Source organism: Ursus maritimus, unplaced genomic scaffold, assembly GCF_017311325.1.
Source record: "Ursus maritimus isolate PB19 unplaced genomic scaffold, ASM1731132v1 scaffold_7, whole genome shotgun sequence".
NCBI lineage: Eukaryota > Metazoa > Chordata > Mammalia > Carnivora > Ursidae > Ursus > Ursus maritimus.
The window spans coordinates 63,313,431-63,336,074 of NW_024426885.1; the positions used below are offsets into that span (position 1 = coordinate 63,313,431).

A 22,644-nucleotide genomic window follows, 5' to 3' on the forward strand; every position below is an offset into this window, starting at 1 on the left:
GTAAATAATGCCACAGTAACCATAGGGGTGCATATATTTTTTTGAATCACTGTTTTTGTAGTATTTGAGTAAATACCCAGTAGTGGAATTACTGGGTCATATGGTAGTTCTGTTTTTAATTTTTTGAGGAATCTCATACTGTTTTCCACAGTGGCTGTACCAACTTACATTCCTACCAGCAGTGTACGAGGGTTCCTTTTTCTCCACATCCTTGCCAGCACTTATTATTTCTTGTCTTTTTGATCATCCTGACACATGTAGGGTGATATGTCATAGTATTTTTGATGTGCATTTCCTTGATTATGAGTGACGTTGAGCTTCTTTTCATGTGTTTGTTGACTATCTGGATGTCTTCTTTGGAAAAATGTCTATTCAGGTTCTCTGCCCACTTTTTAAATTGGATTATTTGGGGTTTTTTTTTTTGGTGTTGAGTTGTATAAGTTTTTTATATATTTTGGATATTAACTCCTTATTCGACATACTACTTGTGAATATCATCTTCCTTTCACTAGGTTGCCTTTTCATTTTCGTGATGGTTTCCTTCATTGTGCAAAAGCTTTTTATTTTAGTGTCGTCCCAATAATTTATTTTTGCTTTTGTTTCCCTTGCCTGAGGAGACCTATCTAGAAGAATGTTGCTAAGGCCAGTGTCAAAGAGACTATTGCCTCTGCTGTCTTCTAGGAGTTTTATGGTTTCAGGTCTCTAATCCATCTTGAGTTTATTTTTGTGTGTGGTGTAAGAAACTGGTCCAGTTTCATTCTTTTGCACATAGTTGTCCAGTTTTCCCAGTACCATTTATTGAAGAGACTATCTTCCCCATGAATATTATTGTCTCTTTTGTCATAGATTAATTGGGTTTATTTCTGGGTTCTCTGTCCCACTGACCAACATGTCTATTTTTATGCCAGTATCGTGCTGTTTTGATTACTACAGCTTTGCAGTATATCTTGAAATCTGGAATTGTGGTGCTTCCAGCTTTGTTCTTCTTTCCCAAGATTGCTTTGGCTATTGGAGGTCTTCGTGGTTCCACACAAATTTTAGGATTATTTATCTTAGTTCTGTGAAAAATGATGTTGGTATTAAGATAGAGATTGCATTGAATTTGCAGATTGCTTTGAGTAGTATGGACATTGTAACAATATTAACCCTTTCAATGCATGAGCATGGAATATCCCTCCATTTGTTCGTGACATCTTCAATTTTTTTTTATTATTGTTTTATAGTTTTCAGAGCACAGGTCTTTCACCGCCTTGGTTAAGTTTATTCCTAGATATTTTATTCTTTTTGGTGCAATTGTAAATGGAATTTTTTTTTATTTCTTTTTTTGCCACTTCATTATTAGTGTATAGAAATGCAGCCAATTTCCATGTATTCTGTATCCTGCAACTTTACTGAATTCATTTATTACTTCTAATTGTTCTTTGGTCAAGTCTTTAGGGTTTGCTATGTATAGTATCATGTCACCTGCAAATAGTGATAGTTTAACTTCTTCCTTACCAGTTTGGATGCCTTTTATTTATTTTTCTTATCTGATTACTGTGCTACAACTTCCAGTACTATGTTGAATAAAAGTGGTGAGAGTGTCTTGTTACTGTTCTTAGAAAAGCTTTCAGGTTTTCTCCATTGAGTATGATGTCAGCTGTGAGTTTATTAATATATGACCTTTATTATATTGAGGTATGTTTCCTTTGAACCCACTTTGTTGAGAGTTTTTGTTATGAATGGATGTTGAATTTTGTCAGATGCTTTTTCTGCTTCTATTGAAATGACCATGTGATTTTTACCCTTCACCGTGTTGATACGGTGTTCCATGTCGATTTGTGAATATTGCACCATCCTTGCATCCCCGGAATAAATCCCATTTGATCATGGTGAATGATCTTTTTAATGTATTATTGGATGCAGTTTGTTTATAGTTTGTGGAGGATTTTTGCATCTATGTTTATCAAGGATATTGGCCTGTAGTTCTCTCTTTTGTGGTGTCTGTTTTCATCAGGGTAATGCTGGCCTTGTAGAATGTACTCGAAAGCTTTCTTTCCTCTTCTGTTTCTTGGAATAGTTTGAGGAGCACAGGTATTAATTCTTCTTTAAATATTTGGTAGAACTCGCTTGTGAATCCATTTGGTCTTGGGCTTTTGTTTGTTGAGAGTTTTTAAATTTCTGATTCAGTTTTGTTACTAGTTATTGGTCTGTTCAGATTTTCAAGAGTTGGTGTAATATTGAAATTTCTTTCCTAAAAATTTGATAAAACTCATCAGTGAAACCATATGGGTGTGGAGTTTCTATTATAGGATGATTTTAGTTTCTTTAAAAAAAAAAAGGCCTCTAAAGATTTTCCTTTTCATCTTCTGTCAGTTTTAGTAAGCTGTAATTTTTTTGAGGAATTTGTCCACTTCATCTAAATTTTCAATTTATTGACATAAAGTTATTCATAATATTCATTTATCTTTGAGCATCTAGCCCCTGGTATTTACTCATAGTATTTGTAAATTGTATTCTCTGACTTTTTGGTATCAATTACTTGTGATACATAACAAGTCATCCCAAAATTAGTAAATTAAAATAGTAACCATTTATTTATCTATGAGTAGGCCATGTGGGCTAGGATCACCTAGGAAGTTCTCAGAGCCCAGGCAGGTTCACAGAGGGTCTTTGACCAGCTGCCAGTCTGCTAGGTAGCTCTGCTTCTGTGGTTTGGGTGGCTGTTGGCTGGGAAATGTGGGTAATGGGCCACATGTTTCTCATCATCTACCAGGCTAAGCCAGGCTTATTCACATAGCGGCTCAGCAGTGTTCCTAGACAGAGTAGAAATGTGCAAGTTCTCTTGAGGCCTCGTCTTGGGATATGGCAGAATTGCTTTTTATCCACGTTTTTTTTGACCAAATTAAGTCACAAGAGAAACCCAGATTTACGAGGTTGAAAAACAGACTTTACCACCAATTCCAAATGACTGTGGATGTGGGGCAGGGGAGTATTAGCACCATTTTTGCAATCTATGACATATTATGGTATACTGGTTATGGGCAGATTGTCATGAAGTTGGCAATTTTGTGTAAATAGTTGTCTTATCAGTATAGTGATACAACAATCTTCATGCATCTTTCTGGAATTTATAGAACAGCAAGTTCTTTGATGTCTAATCAAAAGCAACACCTATTCTCCCATTAATACTTAGGAAAATTGTGATTGCTTATACCTTTTGTTTTATACATAATTATACATTTTGGTTATCTGCACAACCCCAAACCAGTAACATTTCAAGCTGTTTTTGGTCCAAAGCACTTTAAGAATTCAAAATGTCACACTGGGGAAAATTATTGTTAATATGTTGATTTGAGCTTAAAAATGGGTTACGTGTTAGATAATTCTCAACTGTGGATAAACTGTAGGTAATATGAAAGGTAAGCAGTTTACCTTAACATAGGTAATATATTTCTGTACGTTTCTAGTCTTGTCTGTCAGTAGAACAATTCTAGGACGCAAAAAATGTAAATAGAGTTGGGCATGTGATAATGGAAGTACAGTTTAATTCTACCAATCTGTAAGCATATGTTTACATCTTGCTGTTAAATCACATTCATTTCACCTTTTTGGAAATCCAGCTCTGGAAATTTAGCCTACATTACTTATGTATGTGTGAACTCATCCGATGAAAAGAGTGATCATTGATAGCATTGTTTTTCTCATGGAAAAATTGGACGTGATCTAAATGTCTGATGGAAGGGCGTCGTTTTTTTTAAATATGGTGGATTCATCACATGAAATACTATCAAACCATTTGGAAGTTATAGAAGAGCATTTAGTGACCTGTATGGGTGTTCGTTGTATATAGTTGATATATAACATATTTAAAAGTAGATTATGAAGCTATTTGTGGGATTATATTTTTGATGAGATACTTATATGTAAACACTTGCAGGCATAAAAAAGAACACATAACAAAAATGTTAATGGTGGTTATTTCTGAATGATGGCAATATGACTTTTTGCAGTTTTATTGAGATGATTGACATACAGCATTGTAGTAGTTTTAGGCATACAACATGATGATTGGATATATGTATGTATTACAGAATGATTACTACAATAAGTTTAGTTAACATCCATCACCTACAAACTCTTTTCCTTGTGTTGAGAACTTTTAAGATCTACTCTCTTTGCCAGTTTCAAGTATATGATACACTATTGTAACTTTAGTCACCACGCTATACATTATATCCCCAGAATTTATTTATCTTATAACTGGAGGTTTGTACCTTTTGACCACCTTCACCAGTTTCACCCATCCCCTCTTTGTATCTGTGAGTTTGGTTTTTTTTAAATTCTGCATGTAATTAAGATCATAACAGTATTTGTCTTTCTCTATCTGACTTACTTCACTTAGCATAATGCCCTCAAGGTCCATCCATGTTGTCACAAATGGCAGAATTATTTTCCTTTTCATGACTGAATCATCTTCCTCTGTGTGTGTGTGTGTGTGTGTGTGTGTGTGTGTAACAGTTTTTTATTCATTTGTCTGTCTGTAGACACTTAGGTTGTTTCCTTGTCTTGACTATTGTAAAGAAAGCATGGGGTGTAGATATCTTTTCAAGATAGTGATTTTGTTTCCTTCAGATATATACCCTGAAAGGGAATTGCGAGTCATTTGGTAGTTCTGTTTTCAGTGTTGTTGTTGTTTTTTCCCCATTAAGTGTACTCTTAATCTCCTTTATCTGTTTTACCCATCATTTCCCACCCTTCTCCCCTCTGACAGCCATCAGTTCTCTGTATTTATGGGTCTTTTTTCTGCTTTTGTATATTTATTCGTTTGGGGGTTTTGTTTTACAGTTTTTAGATTTCACGTGTAAGTGAAATTGTATAATATTTGTCTTTGACTTATTTCACTTAGCATAATACCTTCTAGATCCACCCATGTTGTCACAAATGCCAAGATCTCATTCTTGTTTATGACAGTAGTATTCCATCGTGTATGTGTGTGTATACATGGGCACATATATATATATATGTATATACTACAGCTTCTTTATCCATTCATCTATCAGTGGATGCAAAGGATGCTTCCTTATTTTGGCCATTACAAACAATGGTAGTAAATATAGGGGTGGATGTATCTTTTTGAATTTGTGTTTTTGTTTTCTTTGGATAAATACCCAATAGTGGCGTCCTTGGATCATATGGTAATTCTATTTTTAATTTTTTGAGGAACCTCCATATTGTTTTCCACAGTGTCTACACCAATTTACATTCCCACCAACAATGCACAAGGGCTCCTTTTTCTCCACACCCTTGCCAACACTGGTTATTTCTTGTCTTTTTGATAATAGCCATTCTAACAGAAATGAGGTAATGCAATATGATTATTTTCCTGTTTTTAATCCATGATTTAAAATCCATTTTTAATCCATGACATGAAAGATAAATAAAAAATGACTTTTAAAAGGCCCTACACAGCTACAATTAACATAATTCTTTGTATTTTTAATTGCTACTCTCTGTGTAATAAGATCTGTTGAGCTTTACAAAATCTATAGTTACCGAAAACTCGAGATGATCTACTAATGCAAAAGACTGGTTTTATTGCTGCCCTGGTAGAACATGGCATCATGAAATGTAGTAGTTACTGTAGGATTTTTGTTTTTGCTGTTAACATTAACAAGTACTCATAAAGATAGGGGAAATTTTATAAGCATCATGTTTTCCTTTTAAAACATCACCATTATGAAAATGACTTCCAAACATTTTGGTCGGAAGCAGAATCAGCATTCATATTCCTTTCTTATAAGTCAATATTCATGGCTTCCCAAGTCTTTAAAAAAATTCAGTTGGCTGGAAAATCACAGTTAAAAATAGATGCAGGTATTGGGTCTGTGTTAAACTGCTAGCCATAATTCTGTGCTTTTCTTTCCAGTCTAACTGATCAGCTCCCTGACAAGTTAAAACACATTTCATGTCTCTAGCAAAGTGGTATTTCTATTTAGTAAATCCCACTATTACCACTGATTGGCTAAACTTCACTGGATTTTAGTAAAGTGGCTACAAAACAAAAAACTCTATATTGAAGATTTCGATGTATATTTTATTTTCATCGACTAGATTATTGAAACCAGTTTCCATCTATGAAATAGTTAATGCAGCGTGCAATCTGTAATGCACAAGCATGTCTACAAGGGGGTATTGAAATTTTGTGGGACCCAAATTAAATTAGATTTAAATTAAATACATGCTGGAGAGAATTTATAAAGCAAGGCCAAATGTTGTGAAATCACCACCTCTGCAGGATAGACCACAGTTTGAAAAATGTTACTGATACGTGTTATTTGGTATGCTGTGGGAAGGCCCCGAACACATCCGGGTGTAGAGTTGAGTGCACGGTTTCTCAGGTGGGAGGAAGTGCTGGGGAAGATTCCGCACACCTCGGGAACCATAGCGGCTCCGTGCCTGCAGCGCTGTTGTATAGGCAGCTTTTTCCATGTCAACACCTGCTCATTAGGAAACGGACCAAGACTCCCCAAGAGCTCTCAGATGGCCTGAATTCTGTATCCCTGCCAATCCGCACTAGAATTTAATAACAACCGTGAGGTGAAACTTGGGCCTTTCCTCGTTGCTAATCCCCAAAACCATCTGGCCTTTCCCTTTCTCTGAAAAACAGTTGAGTGTATGTGTTGGGGTGAAGGAGGAGGCTGGGGCTGGAAGAAGAGGAACAGACCTATCCTAAGTTTCTTAAAGGACAACCCACTCTCCGTGCAGATAGAAGTCTTTGGACGTCGTAGCTCCAAGCTTGTCTCCCATAGCGTCCACATCTTTGCCAGCTAATTGTTTGAAAATCACACCATTCATTAACCATTGACAAATGTCCAAGTTTAGTTCCTTTAATGTAATAATGCCAAAAAGAAACATGTACGTCTGTAATCATGATTCTGATATCAAAAACACAAAGTTGCGCATTTTCTCTTTAATTTTCTATTAGGTTTTAGTAGAGTATTACAAATATGGCAGATACTCTGTAAATATTTTTTATTCCTGTGCCTCTACAAAGAAGTTGAAGTCAGTTAGTAGGAAATACATAGAATATAATAGTAAATTACAAATAAAACATCAAACTTCCTCCACCCTGCCCCCACCCGGGGGAGGAAATAGAATGCAGATAGTGAACCACATGGCCTATGCATACAGAATATTGTGGTTTTGGTCCCATCGATGGCTCACTCCCGGGCAATTGCTCCTCAAGTGGAACTACATGTAGGATCAGTTGTTCTACTTAAAATTGTTCTCTTACTCTCATACTACTGAGCACTCGTTGAGTTTGGGTGTCATAAATACATGTGTAGGATGATGCTACTTGAGTAAGGGAGGTACCAAATTGGTCGATGAATGAATGAATAAAGAAATGTGACTTGTCTGTACATGGGATAGAAAAGCCAATAGTAATTTGTCTTTCCATGACTCAAATACAAAAGGTAGATTCTCATGGGTATTTTTGCAAATATACACACAGTCACACATGTATACATGTGTATACACATATTCCAAGCATCAGGTTTGGACGGTAGTGTCCATTCACTCTTTTTTTTCAGAAACCCTCAGAACAGTATGTGGCCAGCAATGTGATGCCTCAGAAGAGGGGTCAGCAAACTGTGGGCCTTGGGCCAAATCCAGCCTTGTTTTTGAATCACCTACCAGCTAAGAATAGTATTTACCTGTTTAAATGGTTGAAAACAAATCAAAAGAAGAGTCATCCTTGATGGCATGTGAAAATTATGTGAAATTCCAATTACAGTATCCATAAATAAAGTTTTATTGGATCCTAGCCGGATTCGCGTGTTTATGTGTGGTCTCTGGCTGCTTTTGCGTTACAACAGCAAAGTTGAGTAACTACAACAGAGACCATCTGGCCTGCGGAGCCCAAAATATTTACTATCTGGCCTTTTATGAAAATGTTTGCTGACCCCTACCTTAGAAAATACAAAAAACGAGTAGGATGAAATCTGCCTGGATAAAGCCACATACACCTCATAGTATTTGAAAAGATGTATCCTCTACCCTGCCCCCTTTTTTTTAAAAAAAAAAAGAGAAATTGGAATAGGATAAGAAAATTGTTTTCAACTTTTATCTTTTTAAAAAGAGCCTCATAACTTATTTTTTTCAAACATATAACCTTATATCCCAAACAGAATATTTTGAATATTCAAGCTTTACTTTTTAAAAATTGAAGTACAGTTGCCATGACAGTGTTCTGTTAGCTTCGGGTGTGCAACATAGTGATTCTGCCATTGCAGTCGACCCTTGAACCACATGGGTTTGAACTGCATGGGTCCTCACACACACAGACTTCGTTTGATAAATACAGTTCAGTACTGTAAATGTACTTTTTCTTATTATTTTCTTCACACTTTTTCTCTAGCTTACTTCATTATTAAATACAGTATATAATACATATACAAAATATGTGTTAAGCAACAGTCTAGGTTATTGGTAGGGCTTCCAGTCAATAGGAGGCTGTTAGTGGGTAAGTTTTGAGAGAGCCAGAAGTTACAGGTAGATTTTCTACTGTGCAGGGAGATGGCACCCCTGACCCCCATGTTGTTCAACGGCCAATTGTATATACATTACAAAGCGCTCACCATAAGCCTAGTTACAGTCTGTTACCATACAAAGTTATTACCATATTATTGATTATATTCCCTGTGCTGCACTTTTCATCCCTGTGACTTATTTATTTTATAACTGGAAGTTTGTACCTCTTAACCCCCTTCACCTATTTTATCCATCCCCCCCTTCTCCCCTGTGACCACCACCATACCAGTTCTCTGTATTTATGAATCTATTTTTTTTTTCAAACTTTACTAACCCTTGTAATTATATCTTAACATGATATAATAGAAGGGCAGGTAAAAAGGTACAAAGTTGTGGAACATACAACAGAAAGTTTAATTAGTCTAATTTATAATTGGCCTTCTGAAGCAGCATGCGAGGGAAACCCTACCAAGACTTACCAAGGTGTAGGACAGGTAGGAAGAGGACAAATCCTAAATGCACTTGGAACAACTGTGTGACAGCCCTAACTCGATGATGCCTTGTGCTTACATATACTGTTTTTGTCTCCTGTGTTGATCGTATTCTTTCATAAACATTAGCTATCGAAACATGCTAGTAAGAAGCAGACGCTGTTATTTCCATTTTACAAGAGGAAAAGGCTATAAACTTTGCATGTAGCTCTTTCTACGGCAGTAAGTCAGTGCCAGATCCAAGAAAGTAGATTTTTTTTTCTCTTTTGTCAGGTAGAAATCTCTGCATGATTGATATGGTCCACAGTATGATAATAAATGAATGATGACGTGAGTTATAGTGTGAATATTTGACTGATTTCCTTTACAACAGCTGGCATAGTGCTTAGTTGTTTACAGTACTACCCTCGGCCACTGTATATGGCCTCATGAGTCAACGAAAAATTTTCTAAAAATAGGAACTTTTGCTTTCTCATGTGTACCTCTCCATCCCTCGTATAGAGTGTTAGCAAATGATCACTGAGTAGGCCAGCAGATTCCTGAATTTTCAAATCCCGTCTCCTTCATACCTTTGACTTTTACTGTTGTCTTCAAAGAAATGTTTTGGAGCAGACTTACTTTCCTTACATCTTGACCAGAACACACCACAGTAGAGGCACACGTAAATCAGTCATTGCATCCTTGTTGTGATTGTGATTGGCATCAGAGTGTGTATGCTGGGAGAAAGACTTCAGAATGCCTTTCCCTTTACAGATATGGGACTCCTGAAGGAGGATAAGGGACTTGTCTAAGGTCTTACAGCTCTGTGTAGCGAAGTTGGGGTAAGAGCTGTTTGCCCTCCTTGCTTGTCTGCGTTATCTTTCCTTTGGGCCACTTCAAATATGTTTATGTATGAACATTAAATAACAAGGGTTTAGTGAAATATCTAAAGAATATCCTTTCCTAGAATATGTTATGTTTGGCTATGAAACAAGATTTATCTCCACAAGATGCATAGGAAAATTTATTCTATTACAGAATGGACATACTCCATCAGTCTTATTGGAATAGTTATTAAACCATAAGTTAATAGAAGGTGATAGAAACTATGATTATCCAGATAATGTAGGAGATAAGTGATACAAAGACATATCTATTGTTTATCTTTAGTAATACTTATATTTGAATTGAGCACATTACTTGAGAAAGCACTCACATTTGCCATCAGCCACCACAATCAGTGTCTTAGTGTAGGAGGGCTGTTTTGGGGAATCACTCCCTTAATAGAGTGGAGGACTCATTCATCTCTTCACCATCTTGATTTATTTTTCCTGGAGAGTCCAAGATGGAAAGAAGCAGAGTCCACGAACAGTTGTTCCCCATCTAGTCACTTTCAATTTGGCCATACGGCTTTATTTTCTTCACAACACGTGTTACTATCCGAAATGATCTTCTTCATGGCTTCATGTGCTTGTCGACTCCCCTGTCCCATACTCACAAGAATGGAAGCTGCAGAGAGTGGGGCCTCCTCTGTCTTACTCAGCGTTGATATCGCCAGGGCCTGGACAGAAAAGGGGATTCCACGTGATCTGTTCAGTGCGTCAGCTGTTGGCTGTGGTCAAGAGTGCGAGGGATCAAATTGTGAAATTCTAAGTTCTGTGGATGGTGGCAAGAGACATCGTACGTGACCAAGATAGCAGTCTTCTAAGTGCTGATGTCTGTGCTCTGTTGTGGACACCTGGCTCTGCTTCCATAACATCTGTACATGTGCTGGGGTTGCTGGGTGACTTCTTTCTCTCTCCCATCGATTACTTGAGAGCAGGAACTAAGTCCCATTCCCCCTGTATGTCCCAGGTGCTGAACACAGTGACCAGTAGGTGAATGGGCAAGTCCACGAGTGCATGAATAGTTCTTTAAGCACAAGCACCTGGGAGCATACTACCTTTTTCTGCTGTGCGTTTTCAAACAGAAAGCATAATGACTGACTGCTGAGTGTTTTCTCATGCTCGTTTGCAGAAATATCCACCTTTGGGAAGATCGTGTCTGGCAAATTAGGCTCTTTTTGTTAATATAAGCTCTTTATATAGACAACCACTGTAGCGTGAGCCACACGTATAATTTCAAATTTCTAATAGCCACATTTAAAGATCTTCTTAAAAAGTTAAATTTATTTTAATATATTTTATTTAGCTGAATATAACCAAAAGAGTTCCATTTCAACATGACTCAACATATATAGTTATTACTGAGAAATTTTGCATTGCTTTTTCTCATATTAAGTCTTGCAGTCCAGTGTTATTTTATGTCTTAATTTAGATGCTAAATTATTGGAAATATTTGATCTATATTTTTCCAATAAAATTTAAAGTTGGAGAAGTGGATTCTCATATCCAGATTGTTCCAAACATGCTGCAGTGTGTTCCAGTATCTGAACTGAGTATGTTAAATTTAAAACTCGGTTCTCCAGACTTAATGGTCACATTTCAGTGCCCAGCCGCCAAATAGGGCTGGTGGATGGACCAGCACAGATCACAAACTCTTCTTCAATACATCTTCCCTCTACATCTCCCTTTATTTCCAAACACCCACAACCTCCTGTCACTTCAAATCCTAGCATTTCGGGTTGGTGAAAGGGAGGGTTTGAAGTCCTTTGGTCCAGCCGCCTCCTTCTATGAGAACAGGGGCCTAGAGAGGAAGTGGCTTGTTCAGTGCACTTCGTTTGCCCACTGCTCAGCACTGTGCCAGCCTCCGCCAGTCTGCTCCAGTCAGAGAGAGCCCAGGGATGTGCTCGCGGGCGTCGTCTGTGCAGAACGAGGGATGCCCTCCTCCCTGCTGGCCAGTGTGGCCATGGTGCAGAGAACTTGGGGAAGCCGTCTCTGTGTGCCTGTCCCCACCGCACGTGTGAGGTGGCGGAGGCAGCTGGCAGCCCGGGGCCAGCTGGCTCCGCAGCACTGAGGTCAGGCCAGCGAGTTGGACAGACCATCCACTCCAGGGACGAAGGGCAGACGGAGCATGAAGACAGATGGGCCCAAGGCCAGCACTCGTGTCCGAAGGTGCCACCCCTACGAGGGTGTGGGAAGGACCACCAATCTTTCAGCGTGGTCCGGCTAGTCGTTTTTTTTATTTTTCCTTTTCTTTTTTCTTTTAATCGCTTCATGTGTCTCATCTGAAAATGAAGAAGAATATGTGACTCTGAGTTGAGAATTTCCCAGGGTGCTTTTTTTGTCATTTATAACCATTGACAGGTTTAGTGCTTGTTTTCTTCTTCCCCACGTCGTTCAGAACCTGCTTAAGGTCTCTTGACATCATCTTTATGTAGGATGCCAAAATTAATGAAATGACGATGGATCCATTTTTCTTTGTGAAGGAAAAATATTTTGACTCTTACGGTGAGGCTGCTCTGCTTCTGAGAAAACTGAAGTGGGTGCAGCACGAATAGTTTTCATTCCATCAAAACACACTTTGCTATTACCGAGAGCACACGGTAGGTTTGGGAAGGTACAGCCTCCCTGGCAGATGGGAACTTTTCCTTTTTTTTTTTTTTTTTCTTTCTGTTTCCCATCCTCCATTTTTATATACACTCTCCATCTTCCCCTTCTCTACATCACTGTGTAATATTTTTTTCAAAGTGCACAATAATTATAACTTCAAAATGACCATGAGACAGTATCCTCTTCATAGAAATCACATACACTGTTCGTGTGTCCACTCAGCTCACCAATGTGGAGACACAATATAGAATGACAACCAAAGAGGAGTCAAGTGGCTGAAGTAATAATCAGAGTTTGTCTCAAAATCCTGGCAAGGTGTAAGCTTGAACTGTGAAGAAAAGTTCCCCTCAGTGGCGTCTGAAGTCTGTAAAACATCCTAATGAGTTGACTTGGTTTTGTTTTCAGTGGTATATTCAGTCACAGATTTTTGATTCCTAGATTAGAAATTGTAGACATTATTCCAGCTGCCAAGCTAGAAAATGATTTTTACTTTTTTGTACTAGTTTTCTGCTGTAATGAACAGATAGGACATCCTCTAAATAAAATTTGTCACTTCTGGTAAGAAATCAGGAATTATTTTGGGCAGAATCATAAGGAAAGTTTTAACGGGAGTCACTTTTTGACTAAGTTCTGGTAACCAAGGTCCAAGCAAGGAAAAGACCAGGACTCCTCCTTGCTGCAGGATGCTGGTTTTCAAATTGCTCAGCCAAGCTGCCTTCTGTAAGAACAGTCAGGGACATCAACCTGGGCTCCAGGATACCTGCCTTCAGTTCTGCCAAATGCCTCCACTGTTTTGTTGATTATAATTGCTTTTCCTACAGGACATACTCAAAGAAAGATTTCTGAAGCTAATAAGTTTGAAGGATCACTTTTACTTTATTTTTGAAAAGATGCTTTAGGAATTCCTGTAGCTGAAACTGTTGTTAAAACCAGAACAGATTCCCCTCCCCCGCTTCCCTGGCGAGAAGTGGCTTAAGCATAGTCTTTCTTTAACTCTCAACAGCTTTGGTGTTCCATGCCCAGGCCATCCCCATCCTGTGCGAGTCCCATCCAGTATACTCTCGTGGCCAATGTCAGGGAGTGGGACTGGAGAGGTTGCGGTGATAATTGATGCCACTGAACCTTGCATCTCCTTCCTGCTCTCGGAGACCGGCCACCCTGCTCAGAGACACACTCTTGTACCGGCTGCCCATCTGTTTTACTTGGAAGATTCATACTCATTCTGTAACCCCGCAGAAGAGAGCAAACTCTTGAGACTTAAGTAGAAAAGGCTTATGAATCTTCAACCAGAGAATCAAGTTTTTAAAACTTCTTTTCATGTTTCATTTTCAGCTCTTATAAATAGCTTGCTTTCTAGAATTATTGATAGAACTGCCAATTCAATTTGGGAGGAAGAAACCTAGTATTTGTGGCTATCATGCGTGAGTGCCTTTGTATTGAGAGTGAGTACACAGGAAGCTGGAGAATTACCTGTCAGGGTGCAGGCTGGGCAGGGAGAAAAGACCTAGGACTTTAGTAGTATAACAATCAAAATCGCAGACCCACAGGGCTGCCGTCCTTGGTGGTATTGCTGTTAAAAGTTCTTCTGGCTTAGAAATGGAGGACAAAAGCCTGCGTTTTCTGTAAGAAAGAAAATCTAAACAAGCCAGGCCTTAGAATTTATTTTTGATGGGTTAAGCACTACGAGGATACTGCAAAATCCAACATAACAAAAAAATTTATGTTGTGGCGACATGAAAGGTGTGATGGATTCCCAACTTCTGAGTACTTTTGGGGAAACCAAGAATTATTCTAGTTTTGAAAAATACCTGTGGCCTGTTTTCCTAATTTCCAACTATGCTTTGGCTGATAGAGATCAATGGGAAAGTATAGCTTTGCCAGCCTCAGACAAAGAGGTTACTGTGATCAAGGACACTTATAAATATATTTTGAAGTATCCTTAGTGTCTGTAAAGAAAGAAAAAAAGGTCCAGGAGCCGGTGGGAAACCAGCCAGTTCTTTAGCTGGCTGTTCTCTTCAACTTTCTGAAAATAAGGAAAAGAAATCATATGAATTTTCCTCAAAAGTACAGGATAATTTATATAAGGAGAGACTGTACAAAAGTTTTAATTTTTATTTTTTTTCTCCATCCCACCTATTCCTATTACAATAAAAAAACTTATTCTGGTAGAAAAACCACGTATTTTTATTACTAAGATCCAAATGTGGTTTATCACTTTTGGATCTGTGTTGCATTTAATTCCCCTCCATTTTCTCCTCTGTTTTGTCAGATGACGGTTTGGTAGGCAGTGCGGAACCTTCCCAGAACTCTTTCTGCCTGAAGATAATTTGTGTGGGGAAGCAGCACATGAGCTTCAGCGCACACAGTAGGTCCCTGGGGATGGTTTGACCCACGTGGTTTTCAAGTAGTTCGCAGTGAGGCCCGGAGGAGTGTGCCGTCCACTCACAGTAGGGCCGGAAAGCCGTGGGCCCAGCATCTTTCCCTTCCCAAGGCCTATCACTGCCCGCCCCCTACAAGGGGGTCCAGCCCCCTACAAGGGGACGGGGAGGAAGATCTTTGATCTCCAAGTCCAAAGCGTAGTGAGTGGATATTGTTTGCAGGAGTTCACACTAGAAGTTCTTTATGAAGCAGGTGAACAGCAGCTCCAGAGAACCCCAGCAACTCTTCACGTGGCGCCTTTGGCTTTCTTGCTTCTGCTTTCGCACACGTTAGCTGACGGTCCTACAAAGCCAAAAGGACCAGTCTCTGAAGTTACGGACTTCTTGTATTGGAAGAAGCACGTGGTCTCGTGGTATTGGAACTACGCATACTAAGTCTTTTCAATGGAGCATCATCTCCCCCCCCCCCGCCCTGCTCATTTTTCTGATGCATTTAGGGTTTCCTACCCGGGCTCAAGTGTTTTAGGTCCAGTCTACCATTCAGCCATTTCTTGCTAAAACCGTGTGAATCCCATGTGTGTATACATGGTTCCTTACTGAGTCCGTTTCTTCCGGTGTGAGCATCCTGACAGAAGCCACCCCAGCAGGCCCGGAGAGCTGCTGCTGCTTCACTTCACATCATGAATATTCAGAGGCTGCAGTCAGCGAGGACTCAGGTGGCAAAAATAGTAAGGTGATTGAAGCAAACCCTCACATGAAAGCCAGAACTCCATCTCAGTGTCTCTGAAACCCTGATTGCTGCACAGATTGCCCATTCTCCGACCCGTGGACCACATGAGAGGAGAGTCCTGGGGAACTCCTCTGAATCGGGCATCTGTTCCATACACCAACATGCTCACATCTTTCTGTATGATGTGTTGCAATCAGCATGTTGTTTTTAAAAGACAACAGGCCCTTCTGTAGTCCTCTCCCACAAAATGCATTTTGGCCGATAGTTCAGCATAAAGGACGCACTGTTGAGACCAGCAATGCATGCATTGTTTTCCCCGCCATGCAGTCAGGATCTCCATAGCAAAATTTAGTGCATTTTGTGAAATCTTATTTTATGTGTTTTGTCACCATCAGCAGTTAAACTCAAGTCGGAACGGCTCCATTCTATTACGGGTTAAATTATGCTCTGTGCAGAACTAGTGGTGATGTATAAATTGCAGCCCTGTCTTTTTTCCGAAGGATTCTAAAATAGGTTTTCAGAATTAGTGCTGGATTTTCGCTCCTGCATGTGTGGTGACTCTGGATTTTTTCCCTTCAGAGAAGCATCCTTTGCAGCATTCCCCCTTCCGAGGAATCACTTAGACACTTCCAGCTGGTGGCAGGGGATCCAGCCATAATACAGCTTCCTCTGTCCCAGCTGTCTTTTTCACTACGATAAATGCATTACGATGGCTGCACTCTCGTGTAAAGGTTCAGGTGCAGGAAGGTGTAGGATGAAGTCTGGAAACCGTCTTTTGGGTTTTTAAGCGCTCCAGCTTCTACAGCATCTTTTTTTGCATTTTGCATGCCTTCCTGCTTCTGGTCAAAGGTTCCTCTCCAGTGATTGGAATGCTGCTGTAAGCCTGGCTGAAGGTGCCTGAGCAGATCACCTTAGCCGAGGAAGCCCTGCGCGCTTGAGAAGATCTTTTTAAATGCATTATGGCTCATGCAGCCTCACAATTAAAGAAAACCAGGGATTTAGAAATCAATGCTGAAGAAGAGACTGAGAAGAAAAGGAAACACCGCAAACGGTCCCGGGATCGGAAGAAAAAGGTAGTGGTCTCCGCCAGAGCATAGATCTTGCCTGGATGCTTTTTTGTTTTAATCTCCTCCTGGCGTCTCTTAGAGGCATGAAGGGCTATGTTTACGTGCTGTGTAGGGGATAAATTGGGAACAGATGATAAAACCCACCGGCCGGGCACGGCCACAGGACGGGCGAGGCCAGGGCAGATTTTCTCCTGTGTGGGGGTGACTGCAGGGCTGATGCGGAAGGTGCGGAAGGTGCGCTCCTGCCTCGCCGAGGCTGGGGCGTGCGGGCATGACACAGAAAGGTGTTGCAAGGGAGTTCAAAGTACTTTCTTCCCAGCCCCGTCAAGGTTAAACGGACTCCGGGGACTTAGGTTTGAGGGAGAGGCTGGGGAGCCGGTCTATGTACTTCTTGGAGGTCCGTCTCTTGGCAAAGGAGCTTTTGTGCTAGAACTGCTGTCACTTGTGTGCGTGTCTCAGGCAGATCTATGACCTTAAAGACATAGCAGAAAAGTCATTTCCTGCTTCGCGTTCCCTCCCCTTCTTTCTTTCCTCTTGCCTCTTATTTCTCTAAGGTGCTGCTCCTTAGCTTGTGCAATGGAAATAAGCTGCCAGAAATAACTTTCTTTTGTTACACAAAGCTAAAATCACTGGGGTTTGTTTTTCTCAGCTGGGGGAGAGGGATTATCCTGCATGCAGGAATTCCCATGGCACGGCAGGGACCTGCAGCCTTCAAAGATGATTGCCTCTGATTAAAGCATGGGCATTGATCATCCCCAACTGATATTCTAAGGTGGTGGTTGGGGGGAGGAGGAGGAATATTCTAGGTCAGTGGTGTTTTATTACAGCCTGAGAGTACTTACTGAGTGTTTAGTGGCTGTGCCCTCAAATATGACTCCTGGGTACCCGGTGGGGAGTGAGGGCCCAAAGCACTTTTCCTCCATGGCAATTAATAAAAATTGACTAAAACTCTGTGATCTGAATATGAAAGTCAGGTCATAAAGCATTTTTATGTCTCTTTGTGAGAATTCCCAAGGGAAGGATAATTTTAATTTGCTCTGAGCAGTGATGCATGTGCCTTGTAAATGACATGCAGATTTCACCCACCACATGTACCTCTCCTCAGGGGTGATCAGGAGTATTTTTGGTGCCTTTGCCATTTTCTTCAGAGTTAGGATCTGTAAAAGAAGCCCTCTCTGCCTTTTGTTACATGGCAGACTTGATGAGACTGAGTTTGGAGGGCTACAGTTGCTTTGCTGCAAGGTGGTAAATATAGATTGTTCCCCCTTCAATATTCTTGTAAATAAACTTCTTGAATATATTTCCACAAAAGTACAAACTGAGGTTGGGAAATTCCGTGCAGGCATATTTCAAGGCCTTGCACAGCGGAGTTATGGAATTGCCATGTTTGGCTAGGGTCTGGTCCCTTGTACCGTGTCAGGTTGTCTGTGGGTAGGTCACTATTGAATGTCCCCTCTCCACACATCTTTGCCCACTCCCACCATGATAAACTGGCTTCTAAGAACCATGGGGGCAAGATACATATGTTTGTGTAAAGACACAATGTCATCATTCCTGTTCATACTCTGTGCGAGAGTTGTTGGCTGAGCTAGGCTTATGCACCGCAGTTTCCTGTAGTGATGACAGGCCCGCTGCCTTGGGGCCTGGGCCCCTGTTTGACTTGGAAGCAAAATAGGGGAGGGGTGAGGCAAAGGGAGCTTCGGGACTCACTGAGCTGAAGCAAATGCTTTGTGGACCAAAGTGCTTTGTTATGAGTACAACAGAGTCTGTCCAATGTAAATCTCTTAGCAACCAGAAGGGAACATGGAGAAATATCAATATCGCTATGTCAATGTGTAAGCACATTTAAATGTTTTGTTCTCAGGACAGCCACAGAGTTGATCCAGAAAGGGGCTCAGGGATAACACTTTCATTGCTGTTGTACCACTAGATTCATGACACAGTAAAATATGTATTTTCCCTCTCAAAGATACATATATTTCAGGAGATTTAAATTTTCCTAGTCCAGTGATTTCAGAGATCACTTCAAAGTATGAGGTCAGGGCTAGATTACTTTGAAGACATAATCTATATTATTTTTCAGTCATATAGCATAGATACCACTTACTCTCTGCAAAGTGAATTGTTTTGACTTGGGGTTTCTTTTGCCTACCTTTTCCTAAGATCCAAATTAAGGCTTGTGGGTTACTTTGCTCCATCTTATAGGTCCCATGTCAACTGGAAAACCTGCTTTTATGTACTTTGTGGGTTATTATGGGGCTCGTTGCTCTTGCTCATATGTAGAAATATCCTCTAGGATCTTTTAATTACATAAAAGTAATAGTGAGTAGTGTCCTAAAATCACAAAATAGAAAAGCTTAAGAAAAACGTAAAGGGTATCTAATTTGTAAAATAAGGAATTTGGTTCATGGTACCCCTGCAGTTCAGGTTGGAACAAGTCCAAGATGAACCTTTCCTGATTCTATCTATATGGCATAGTATTATTACTAAGTATTCTAATCAAGTCATAATACGTACATAAAATCAACACTACATTCACATTTCATCAGTTTTTTTTTAAAAAACCCACATTTGGTCTATTATGAATATTGGTAACCATGAATAAGTGATTACCAATAAAAGTAATAGGAAACTTCTAAGAATTTATAATGGCTTGGATTTTAATAAGAATGTTTTATTCTTGCCGTAACAACTTCAGTGTCAAAAAAAGATCTTCCTATTTGTTGAGGGAACTGCATCTAGTTGGATGAACCCTTAATCTTTTTATCGCCAGTTTTTCTGACTTGAAGAAAAAAAAAATCCAAAATCTTTTCTTGAGTATTTTGTTTAAAAGTTTCTTTCTACTGCATTTACAAATCTCCCTTATGCGTGCTTTCCCCTTGCTCTTCCCTGATAGGTTTTCCCCTTCCCTCTCCTCCTCTCCTATGGGCTGCTGAGGCTGGCCGTGAGTGGGTAGTGTGCCCGAGGTAGACAGGGTGCCTTTCGGTGGGGTAATATTGGGTCCATGTCCTGCTAGAGCAAGTTGCAGAGAGGAACTCTTTATAACCCCTGCCCCGAGCAAGGTCCTGGCCCACGGTGGTCAGTACATGACCCAAGCTACTACCATGGATTCGTGAGGGCTGGAAGTGACAAATGCTCTGAGGCCCACACTTCCCGTGTTGCTTCTGGCCTCTGGTGCTGAATTACCTACATGTTTTGCCTTCCCTCCATGTAAACTATAAAATACATTTCAATAAGGAAAATTGACCTTCATGCAATCATTTTTTTAATGCTCACAAGTGTGCTTGTATATATTTATTACATCCTATGAAGAAAGACTTTGAGGTGCTCTAAGGAAATGTACACTAAAAAGGGACACATTTATATATATATCACTGACATAGGATAATATATATATTGGGATAAAGGGGCAGTTAAGTTTGTGATTAATATCTTTTCTAATTATTGACGTCAGACTCGTACAGCTACTCAGTGGTAGAGCAGAATGAATATTCATTGCTTCATTTTTGCATTCGTGCATTCATTCAGCAACTGTTCATTGGGTGACTTCTGTGGGTCAGGCATGGCCTCCAGTGGTGGAGGCAAAGCTAAAGGAAGCAGAATGGCAACAGGACAGCAACTCCCTGCACAGAGAGGAGAAAGATACGGTTCCGTTAATCCCGTACATATGCAAGAGAGCCACAGGAGCCCACAGGAAGACTCCCAGTTCAACTCAGAATGGGCTCACAGGAGGTCCTTGGTGTAGCTGAGCCTTGGAGGAGGAGTGAGCAAGATAGACAAGCAGAAGGATAGGAGGCCCATGCCCAAAGTGCTGGAAGTAAGAGGGAACGTTTGGGTGTGTGAGAAACATACATAAATAAGGAGCAAAGGGGACAGGAGTGTACGGCAGGAAAAGTGGCTGGAAAAGTAGTCCAAAGCTGGGTCCTGAACACCTTTGTGTGCCATCTCAAAGGGTTGGAGATCACCCTCTGAAAGGAGAGGGACTCGAACCAACTTGAATGGCAGCTGTACGGTGTAGAACCATCCCTCGGGTGGCCATGTTGCAGCCAGCAGCCGGGCTAGTGGTCCGGAAACGCTGGTGGTGATTCCGGAGTGCGAGAGGCTGCGGGGCTGAACCAGGGCAGAGACTGTGACAGTGGAGAGGGGGTGTTGCATCCAAGAGATATTTAGGGGAAGACTCAACAGAACTTGGCAATGGACTGGATGTAGGATGTGAGAGGGAGAGATCGGATTCTAGGGTAACTGCCAAGTTCCTGGCTTGAAGCGGAAGATGAATAATTAAATTTCCTGGATTCATGTCTTTTCTCCCGTGACATTTATTGACCACTTAAAATGTACCAGGTAGGGTTTTAAATTGCTTTATAAGTGGAGGCTCACTTAATCTTTACAACAACCCTACAAAGAAAGTATTTTTATCATCCCCATTTTACAAATGCGGAAACTGAGGCATGAACCCATTAAGCTGTTCCTGTACTGGTTAGTGGCACATCTAAGTGTGGAAAGTCTAACTCTAGCTCACGCTCTTGCCACAGCACGAAACAGCATATGTAATTAATATTTTCACAGCTGTGTATCAAAATGGACTTGATTCAGACATTTTGTGTCTAAGTGATCAGCTATTTCCTAGACACCGGGAACCTCAAGTAATAAGCTTTATATCTCTAAGTAACCCAGTGCAGTATGAGCAGTATGTCTGTTTTTCTTCTCCTCTGCAATAGACTTTTTTTTTAAAGATTTATTTATTTATTTGAGAAGCAGAGAGAAAGAGAGAACACAAGGAGGGGGAGGGGCACAGGGAGAGGGAGAAAGAGAATCTCCAGCAGACATCCTGCTGAGTGTGGAGCCTGACACCGGGCTCCATCCTATGACCCTGAGATCATGACCTGAGCCGAAATCGAGAGTCGGATGCTTAACCGACTGAGCCACCCAGGGGCCCCCCCTCTGCAATAGATTTTGGCGTTTTACCTGAAGAATTTCTTTTTTAAATTTTGAAAATAAATGGAAAATTACCAACACCAGGACTTCAAATCCCCAAAGACATGTTGCTATAATAACATAATAATGTCTTAGGTGCTTGCTGTATACCTGGTGATGTGCAGTGTGATTCCCATGGATTTTTTCTACTATTTTTCTCACAATTTCTTTATGAGGCAGGCATTGTTTTCATACCCATATTTTATAGCTAACTAAACAAAGACTTAAAGAGAATAAATAACTTTCCTGTGGTCATACAGCTCATATGTGTTGGGGCTACACATAAATTGGGTCATAGGACCCATTTGGAATCTGTATTTACCACTGAGTTTATTGTCATAAAAATTTGGCCGTCTCTTTCTGGGTTGAAGCAATCTAAGGATTTGAGAATAAATTTCAGGAGACATAAACAATTGAGTATTATCTCTTGCTATAGATGCTTGGTACTTCTATAATGCAAATGTATAGACATTTACAGGCCTTCTCCATGCCTAGTTTCCTACGCATCTATGGCACCCATGATGTAAGATGCCAGGCAGGGGGAGGTTTTGGACTACAGTGACTGGACCTTTGCGGGACGGGATTGCGTGGACCTTATTAGGTAAAGGGAGCCTACTCTGTTTCCTGCTCTGCTGAGTGTGTAGGCTCCAGATGTCTACAGCATCTAATTTCTCTATCGGCATCCTTGGTATTCCGCACGGTAATCATGAGCTCCCATGTGTCTCACCCAGGAGGCTGTGAGCTCCTTGAGGGCAGAGTGGTATCACATCACCTACTACTAAGCCGGGGCGTGCAGAGTCGGTAGTGGATGGGAGGGAGGTGGTTGGATGAGAGGCAGTATCACGCAACGATTAAGAGCGTGGACTATAGAGTAAGATTGTCTGCGTTCAGGTGCAAGCACTCATAGCTGGTGTGACCTTGGGGAGGTTATTTAACCTCTCAGTGGCCCAGTCTTTTTACCTGCAAAATGAATTGTCACAGGGTTGCAATGAGAGTTCAATGAATTAGGATTAGAATGGT

At 40.5% G+C, this 22,644-nt stretch overlaps 1 protein-coding gene across 1 annotated transcript in view; it reads left to right on the forward strand.

Annotated features, from left to right (window-relative positions):
* The first annotated feature begins 16,542 nt into the window (after positions 1-16,542).
* ANK3 (ankyrin 3) overlaps positions 16,543-22,644 on the forward strand; it is a 329,444-nt gene continuing 323,342 nt past the window's right edge. The window contains exon 1 of the mRNA XM_040624672.1: positions 16,543-16,656. Within this exon, the coding sequence (XP_040480606.1) occupies positions 16,543-16,656 (114 nt within the window). The remainder of the gene's footprint in view (positions 16,657-22,644) is intronic.